The sequence below is a fragment of the Liolophura sinensis genome, chromosome 13 (genome assembly GCF_032854445.1).
Source record: "Liolophura sinensis isolate JHLJ2023 chromosome 13, CUHK_Ljap_v2, whole genome shotgun sequence".
In the NCBI taxonomy this organism is placed as follows: Eukaryota; Metazoa; Mollusca; class Polyplacophora; order Chitonida; family Chitonidae; genus Liolophura; species Liolophura sinensis.
In genome coordinates, this window is record NC_088307.1 from 5,635,043 (window position 1) to 5,644,948 (window position 9,906).

A 9,906-nucleotide genomic window follows, 5' to 3' on the forward strand; every position below is an offset into this window, starting at 1 on the left:
TTTAGCATGACACATCTCAGGGCCTTGTAAGAATTCCAGATTAAAGATTTATGTGTTGAATTAGCAATAGCCTGAGTACACTGACTGCTGGTTGAGGAATATTTGGATATGCCATATTAATTGCTGCTCAGTCAGTTAGAGACTAATACCCTTGTTTGGTGGGACACGGGTGGCGGCCAAAATCACCACTCCACTTACATGTAGCTGGTGATATCCACGACATAACAGCTCCCCTTCCAATCGCTACACAAAATTTTCTATTGATAATCCAGTAAAGAATCGCATAAATGCCTCCAGACGGGCAGTACATTAGAAAATATGGCTGTAGCCATTTAGGTCGTTGCTGGCTGTTTAGTCATGTCTTTATTGTATTGGTTATTATGTATATACTGTTGATTAGAGATTACCCAAAGAGGGTCTGCAAAGTCAATGCTTCAAGTAGATCACTTTTTTAAAATGATTTGTCATGTTTTACAGTGTAAAAGGATAGGAAAGTTACATGTGATGTGTTCCGGGATATATTGGTGTGCAGTAAGGTTCACAGGTATCGTTTTAGCATTTCTTTAACAATTGCAAAATGTAAAGTGAAAATGTTTCAGTGATGTATTTTCATCTACATGCATACATGGTATCATGGTATAAATGTTTACCATGAATAGATGTTCAGTGCATGTGTATGTATATACAACGTACTGATTTTCATTTCAAAATGGATTGTAATAAAAAGAAACTAAAAAATCGAAACAAATTTTGACTAATTGTGTGATTTATTTTATCGATTGTGTGTTTTTATTTATTTATTTATTTATTTATCAGGTTGGTGATTTGTTATGAGGGTTTTATGTACCAAGTAATTAAAGTAGCATAAACACATTACAAGTTGCAAAAAAGGTAAAGTCGTGTACTGTATCTCGTTATGCCAGCCAAACGTCATCTGTGACTTTATACTTAGCCCAAACTTCCAATGACGTTAACGAATTTCTGTGTATTTTTGTGAAATAATGAGTAGAAGTTTTCGGGATGCACAAATAAAAACGTTGTTGGAAATATGTATTTTTGTATCAAAATTATTTCGTCAGTATATAGTATGGCGACTTGTTCCCATGCTACTTTGTTTCACACTGATAACATTTTTTAAATAAATAATACAACAAAAAAAACACGAAACTTTGTGCATATCCAAGGGACATAACTTTAACACGATTGTGTGCGAGCGGTTTCTTATAGAGTTACCTCCCTTAATTGGTAATATCGTACTTCCTTATAATTTTTTTTTTTTTTTGGATCCAACGATTTTTGATGGGGAAGTGGGCACGTGGCAGGTAGCTGAATGTTGTGGAGCTTACTTTCACTTTGAGTGTCATTAAGTGGAATACTATCCAGGTGAAGCTGTGCTTGTTTATGTTACTTTTTGTTTGTCAAATGTGAAATCACGCTGAATGTGACCAAGGCGGTAAGACGCAAGACAACTAGGCCTACACCTTACTCTGACATATCCTGCTGAACACACGAAGTCAGGTAAGCTGGGGTTTTTTTTCAGCTTCAATGTGTAGCAAGGGTGTAACAAGAATACCTGAATCAAAACTCCACATTTCGAGGATTAAATGAGCAAAAAAAAAATGAGCACTGAGGTACATGACGTTCACTAAATCAAAGAGTTCAATTAAATGTTGGGTTAAAACTGCGAATATGTTATATTAGTGACAGGTAAGGTTAAAATTTGAGCTACACCTCTGAGTAATTAATATGGTAGGGCTTCAGTGCCGGCACTGGCCCCGATGGCTCATGCAGTTGGTAGAGCATCTGCTTCAGGGGTGGTAGTAGACCTAGGGTCAATCCTGGGTCGGGTCACACCTAAGACCTTAAAAGAGGAAGTTATGATATGATTGAAATATTAAGTCTGACGACAAATTATAAGGATTCACTCATTCAGTCGGCATGGTAATTTCAGGCTGTATTTATTGGTAATGGTCAAATAGTTTCAGGCTGTATTTATTGGTAATGATCAAATAGTTTTAGGCTGTATTTATTGGTAATGATCAAATAGTTTTAGGTTGTATTTATTGGTAATGGTCAAATAGTTTTAGGTTGTATTTATTGGTAATGGTCAAATAGTTTAGGTTGTATTCATTGGTAATGGTCAAATAGTTTTAGGTTGTATTCATTGGTAATGGTCAAATAATTTTGGGTTGTATTTATTGGTAATGGTCAAATAGTTTTAGGTTGTATTCATTGGTAATGGTCAAATAGTTTTAGGTTGTATTCATTGGTAATGGTCAAATAGTTTTAGGTTGTATTCATTGGTAATGGTCAAATAATTTTGGGTTGTATTTATTGGTAATGGTCAAATAGTTTTAGGTTGTATTCATTGGTAATGGTCAAATAGTTTTATGTTGTATTCATTGGTAATGGTCAAATAGTTTTAGGTTGTATTCATTGGTAATGGTCAAATAGTTTTAGGTTGTATTCATTGGTAATGGTCAAATAGTTTTATGTTGTATTCATTGGTAATGGTCAAATAATTTTGGGTTGTATTTATTGGTAATGGTCAAATAGTTTTAGGTTGTATTCATTGGTAATGGTCAAATAGTTTTAGGTTGTATTCATTGGTAATGGTCAAATAGTTTTAGGTTGTATTTATTGGTAATGGTCAAATAGTTTTAGGTTGTATTCATTGATAATGGTCAAATAGGTTCAGGTGGTATTTATTTGTAATGCTCATATTGTTTACATTGTAATTATAGGTAATGCTCATACAATTAAATTTCAGTTGTAATTATTGTTTTGCTCATGCCAGCATGTAGTTTCAGGCTGTAATTAATGGTAAGCTCTAGTTTCTGCATGTAATTATTGGTTACATGGTAGTTTCAGCCTGCAATTATTGGTAAGATCATAGTTTCAGCATTCAATTATTTTTAAGGTCGTAGTTATTGATAAGCTCATAGTTTCAGCATGTAATTATTGATAAGGCCTGTTATTATTTTTAAGCTCATAGTTTCAGTCTGTAATTATTAGTAAGCTCATATAGTTTTGGGATGCTATTATTGATAAAAGCTCGTAGTTCCAGCATGTAAATATTGGTAAACTCGTAGTTACAGGGTGTAATTACTGGTTACGCTTGCACAGTTTCAGATTGTATTGCCCTAAAGAAGAAATGGGAGCACTGGATTTCAGCATGCAAAGTACAGATCAAAGAATACTGGATGCATTTAAACTGAAGGTAACTTTGTTCACTTTGCTTATAATCCAGGTTAGAGTATCGGTATGTACAATTATGAATTTCAAATTAATACGAGATTGGGTTTATCTTTCTCATCTGACTTTAAAGTCAGGAACTTGTCTCATGAACTTTTTGTTTACAGCATGAATCACCCTGTGCAGCACTTATAGTGCAGAGGGAAATTTGTTGAAGTTTATTTTGTAAAAATAAATAAAAGAAAAATACACACAGCAGTAATTGTGAAAGGCATTCTTGATGCCAGCTTTACATTGCAAATGTCTTGTTTTCCGTCCGGATTTTTGCTCGTTGAAGATTTTGGAAGAGCCCTTTCTAGGATACGAGGAGAGTGTGTAAAATATGGATTTATATTAAGGTCAGCATCCTGTCTGGTGGTATGTGGGAGTTAAGGTGCGCCATCAACAAAACACCAATCCAAAAAATAAATAAGGGCTCAAGTGATTCATGTCATTCAGGCTGAGTATATCCTCTTTCAAAGGTACACCTTATCAGTGCTGGTAAACAGGATCTGAAATGGGGGTATTTAAGTAGGAGCACATACCCAGGGTTGAACTGCTATCTCCGTCTTCATACATATTCCACAGATGGGGTGAAAGTAATGCATATTTCGTGGTACGGTGTACACTAGAGCTAAATAGCTGTTGGCACTTGTGTTATTAGTTATCTGGTTAATCAGTGATAGGATACAGAAATACAGAAATAGGATACATACGGTGTAAGTAATCCTGAGTTCCGCGCCGAGCCCAATATGAATGATGCTGACACCATATATTTCCATATCCAACCACTGAGTAACCATGCAACGAATTTATCCTTCAAAAGACCCATCAGTCCCGTGCTAAGGACCGATGTATAGGTGAATCGCTATGTGCCCATTGTTTTCACAACTGAACAAAGGGAGATAACCTACTCAGCAGACACATTTGACGTCATCTGCAGGATTCAAGAATATACATGACCCCCACAAGACCGTTGTTGTCCAATGAAAAATGGAGAATTTTGTCTGATGTGAGACAAAATCTAATACTAACTCTGTTTGTGGGTGGAGGAGTGCTGGAAGTTCTTGTGTAACCAATGCGGTCGCTGTCAGTTCAAGTTTTCAAGTTCAGCTAATGCTGGCTTCTTCTCCAGTTGTACATGGGAAAGTCTGCCAGCAACATGTGGATCGTCATGGATCTCACCCACCATATAATGCTCTGCCTGGTTACCCCTGCCCCACCTTCCTTCATAATGCAGGTTGCCGCCGTATAAATGAAATATTCATGAGTATGGTGTAAAATATCAAGTAAATAAATAAATAAATATGTCGGAACGTGGATTATACTACAGTAGTTCATGGGCTCATCTCTGTGGAAAACGGCACCCGTATAGTAAGGGATGAATATGTACCCCTGTCCTAACATTTGTTACCCATCTTTTAAATCATAAGAATATTACGATGTTATTACAATATATTATATTACGATATATTATAATAATATTATTATTAATATGAGATCAAAAATAATTAATACTGTAATAAACAAGTTCTAACACTTTTGTCTTGATCGTAAAGAAATGTCTCATAGTCCTCACTGACTATACTCGGAAATAAAAAAAATGACTCTTACAGTGCTTTTAGTAAGAATTTCTAAAATCTAGATTTTCTTCAGTTTGATAGAATTCAGACTGGATATATCAGCTTCCTACAGGTCATGACAAAAAACTTTGTTTAAGATGAATGAATCTTATGTAACAGGGTCAAAATATTGTTTGACAATGTAAATTCTGAATATAAGTTACGATTGTAGAACAAATTTCATCTAAAATAACGAAAAGGAATATACCAATGTAATGATTAGTCTAAGACCATTTCGTGATCTCGGGGCCTGGTCTCAGAGCAACTTTATCAAGCAACTTACATTCCTTTGGGAAGTTCTCAAGTTGGCAAATGTTCACTTCCTCATTTTTCTTCATCATTTGACTACTCTTAATTGCTTTTTGTGAAACTTTTTTCAGACGCCATGTTAAAGTAAATGTGATAAAAAATAGTTGCCTAGCAGCTTTTGGCTGTTCATGTGATACATTAAGACTTTTATACCTCTAGCAATAAAAGAGTTCAAACTTGAAACACCCCTATTATAATATTCTTGACGTCATTATTTTTGTGACTTTGAATTAGGTTCTGGAAGAGCAGAGGTATTTGTTGTGCAAGAGTATCATCCCAGATCGCCACTACCCGTACCTCCGCTCCAAGGCGATCCTGAGCCTTGACGACTGTGAGGAAATAGACGCAGAGCGCACAACTCGCAAGAAAGCCGCAAGATTCCTGGACATTATGGTATCAAAGGGTCCATCAGCATATGATCACCTCTGCGAGTCGTTAATGCTGGACACAACTCAGATGCATCTGCTGAAACGTTTGAACACCGAATACGAGGACAAGAAAAACAAATACTTAGGTAAGACAGTTCCGTACATATGCTTCATTTTCGAAAAACAAAAGGACAGGTTATGATTGTATCCTAGCTTGAGTCTTACGTCCCGTAGTTTGCTCATGTTGTAAAAAGTAATAAAAGAAACTTGCAGCTGTAGAGAATTGGGTATTTGGGATGCTTGAGTTGGTGCATATAATTGGTTTTTCAAATTACTTGTAAGCGGATTTATTTACATTTTTGCTTTTTCCTCTTCTCTAATTTATCCTTGTGGGCATGTGTAATCAGTGATTTATTTATTTATTTTATGTTTAACGAGATACATGGGTAGTTTTAAGGGTGAAGGAAATTGTAGTGCCAGGCACAAACCACTGAACTTTGGTAAGTTACTAATGAACTAATGAAGCATACAGATATGCACATCAAAAAGGACAAGACAGCACCTGGCTAAAACATATTTCAATCAAAAGCAAGATTCTCAAGCTTTCTAAAAAGTATCAAACTTTATTATGTTAATTAGATTTCACCGAATAATATGTAGAACAAAATGACAATACTGCGGAAATGGCTGGTGGGAATGGAGGCAGACATCTTATGAATTTTATCCATTCAAATTCGTTGCTATCAGATTGCACGGCCCTAAGCTATGACGTAGCTTCGTTTTAGCGCTTAGTCAGCAGTTTCTAAATAACGAATATCTGAGTCAGGGAAAAATTCATTAGGGATGCTGAAGGTTGATGGGAATGAGAAGATGGCATCTCACCAGATAATGCTTAAAATTCATTAAATCTTATAATATATTTTTTTTTTTCTCTAAATCTATTGGAAGTGAAGAATTTAAATTTTTCCTTCTTTGCCTTTCTTGCATACAAGGGATGATTTTTTCACCGTTTTTTCTTTTATAAAATACAGTAAAATTGAAACATGGTGTTCAAACCGAGGTGATTTCTCTGAAGTCCGTGATAACTAGGTCAGCACTGCTCTCATCTTAGAAGCCACCACCACAAAACTGAAGTGTAAAATTCATCGATCAGCCTCAGTTGTGCTTAGATTTATTTTCGTCTCTTCAGAATTGATCATGAATCTAGTTGTAAAACGATCCTATTATAATTTTATAAACATTTTGCAAGGGTCAAAATCACCCGCACAATGCACAGCCATGCGTCTGCAGGCAACTTAAGCTGTAAATGATATGTTGGACAACTGTTCAAGCAGTGGAAGAAATATGCTTCCAGTATGTCCCAATTTTTAGAAAGCTGTTTATCACTTGCCTTCATTGCTGAAATCCACAACTTCTATCTGCTATAGTCTACTGTTTGGACTAAGTACGGAAATACCTTCATCATTATAGAGCTAGAGTAAACGTGATGTCACTGTGCTGAAGCTGTGTCAAGGAGAAGTGTCTCTTTGAAGAAACTGTACAAAAATATTTAATGCCGGTATAAGATACTTTGAATGGTAGTCTGTCAGTGGACATAAACATTAGTCAGGTGCTGTCTTTTACTTAAGGGTGGAAGACAAGTGGTCTTCGTTACAAATGACTGTTTATTATCATCAAGGCCCACACAACTTGTGAGAGTGAGAGAATCTACAAATTATTCCAAGGCCGGGTTTGAACCTCTAACCACGGCGCGCTCCCCCGTTGAACAAGGAGTTGTCAAGTGTTGAAATTTCTGAGGTTGGCTAGATTAACGTTTGACAGGTTCCTTTTGCCCAGTTGATATCCTTGTGCTCCACCCATCAATTTGATTTGAATATTTCAAATAATCTAGCACAAGTAATAAATAGTAAATTAATAAATACTGTATTTCATCTAAATTTTAGCATTTTGTAAATGTCACATTTTGCTTTGATTCTGATTGATTCATGCTCTTTATAGGATTACTAAAGAATTTTTTTTATGATTTTTTAGAAAAACTTAAGTGTTGTCATCAGAAGTATCATTTTAAAGCCTTTATGTGCTTCTGAAAGAGCATTTTTACCTATTAATCTTTGGGTAAAATACAGGAAATAAATGTTGAGGATGAGTAGTGACTGAGTGATTGCGGCAAATTTGTCAATGATGTGGGTTCAAACCTATGACTTGGAAATTTGTGGATTCCTTTCCTCTCACAGATTGTGAGGTCTCAGTAAAAATAAGTGATCAGTGAAGTTTGTGTGCTCATTCAAGCAGTTTAATACTGTAGTTCTTCAACTTACTCACATGTTTGCAAGGTGTTTATTCAGGCATATTCTGAAGGCATTTTTTTCTGTGTAGACTGATAATAATGATACTATTTGTGAAGCCCTGAAATTGGCAAATCCAACCATTGTAGTTTTGTGTCCAAATTCAAAAGCTGCTCTTTCATGTGCAAAAAGGTTGAGGAATTAGGGTGTATGATGTGTTTATCTGTATGTCACAGGTGGAAAAGTTCATCAATATGTTGCCAAATGTCAGCTTTCTTTATTCCATAAAAATGACTGCCATCATATACAAAGTGAAAACTTTTTGAGTGTAGTGTTAAACAATGATCAAATGAAAGAAATGAAAGAGACAAAACAAAAATAATTTGACTTATTATTCTTGTATACTTTCAGCACTCGTTACTGATCAAAGTCCTCAGCTGAGAGCAGACCTAGGTATTGACACAAGCAGGCTGCCGCGGCCCAACAGCAGCGATGTCTAATGCTAATTAATAGGTGTCATTAACGTTTAGGCACCATAACGATTCACGTGTACAGACCTGAATATTTCCTTGATTTGTCTACTTTGGGGAAAATAGAAAAGCATACCTAAGAAAGTGTGGCACAGTGTATATTGCACATCAGGAAACTTCATGCAAAATACATGCAAACAGTACAGGTAACAATATGCTTTTTTCGGCATTGCACATTTTAAACCTTGCAGTTTCAAACATCAGTTCTGCAACACTCTGTGACAATTACTAAGTTTAAATAACAAAGGTACAGTTCTGTTTAGGTGAAAGGTTTGAATGATGGTTTTGGATGATTATTGGAAGGTACATCTGTGAGATTACAGGGATAATTCTGTAGTGTCTTGCTGTGGTGTACATCTGACATAATAGTCATGAATAGTTGCCACACATTATTGGACAGTACCACACATTAAATGAACAGTTGCTACACAGTACTGAACAGTTGCTACACAAAACAACGGCTGTGCAGAACTGAGTAGCAGCCATACAATAATGATCAGTTGCCACTCACTAATGGACAGTTTGCCGCTCACCAATGGACAGTTGCCACTCACCAATGGACAGTTGCCATGCAGTACTGCAGAGTTGGGAACAGCATTTTTGAAAACTGCATGACATGTCAGAGTCAATGTCCATCTGTGTGTGGAATAAATTTAAAATATTTTTGGGAATCCAAACTACATTTGCTGAGTAACAGTACTAAAGACCGTTTATGGAAGCATGCAATATCTTTGCTTTGACAAATAGGATTTCCAGGGTTGTCAAATGAACAAACAACAGAAAAGAAGCCAAAAACATAGATGCCCTATTAAAACTCCCAGCTGCAGGAATCTTAGAACATTTTGTTGATGTCCAATGTTCCTTTCCCAGCTCATGATTAATTATGACGTCACTTGAAAAACAAACCTTTGGTGGAAACTCATACATTATAAAAATTATGTCTGCATTGCGATCAGTTTTTTGATGGAACAATTGGCTCAAGGTCCTACTTGACAATAGTGGCCCCTCATGGGATAAAGACATATGCTGCTCGCCGTTTACATTGGACAACTACTTCTAACCTTATATAATGGGCAACGCCTGAGAACTTCATCAAATCTTGAAACCACAACTGCCTGTCAAAACATCAGTGGGACATCAACCTCTCTAGCATGCTAGGATCTGCTTGTTTTGGTATCAGGCAGTGTACTGAATGTCAGAGGCAGTGGAACCACTTCCAAAGAGGGTGGTGGTGCAGGGTTCTAAGTATCAATTTAAATGAGAGTCAAGGTATGTTCCTTTCTATATCTGTATTTTTGTGATGTGCTTGATAATGCATATCATTGGGTGCATTATTGTGGAATGTGCTTGACAATGAATATTTGTCTTATTGTGATGTGCTTGATAATGCATATCAATATGTGCATTATTGTGGAATGTGCTTGACAGTGAATATTTGTATTTTTGTGATGTGCTTGATAATGCATATCAATATTTGCATTATTGTGGAATGTGCTTGACAGTGAATATTTGTCTTATTGTGATGTGCTTGATAATGCATATCAATATGTGCATTATT

The 9,906-nt window shown here is 35.9% G+C and overlaps 1 protein-coding gene across 1 annotated transcript; it reads left to right on the plus strand.

Annotated features, from left to right (window-relative positions):
• Nucleotides 1-1,296: 1,296 nt before the first annotated feature.
• LOC135480630 (B-cell lymphoma/leukemia 10-like) lies at nucleotides 1,297-9,624 on the plus strand. Its single transcript, XM_064760519.1, has 4 exons — nucleotides 1,297-1,518; nucleotides 3,127-3,220; nucleotides 5,400-5,679; nucleotides 8,230-9,624. The coding sequence occupies exons 2-4, from the start codon at nucleotides 3,155-3,157 to the stop codon at nucleotides 8,316-8,318; spliced, it is 435 nt and encodes a 144-aa protein (XP_064616589.1). The 5' UTR covers nucleotides 1,297-1,518; nucleotides 3,127-3,154; the 3' UTR covers nucleotides 8,319-9,624.
• The last annotated feature ends 282 nt before the right edge of the window (nucleotides 9,625-9,906 follow it).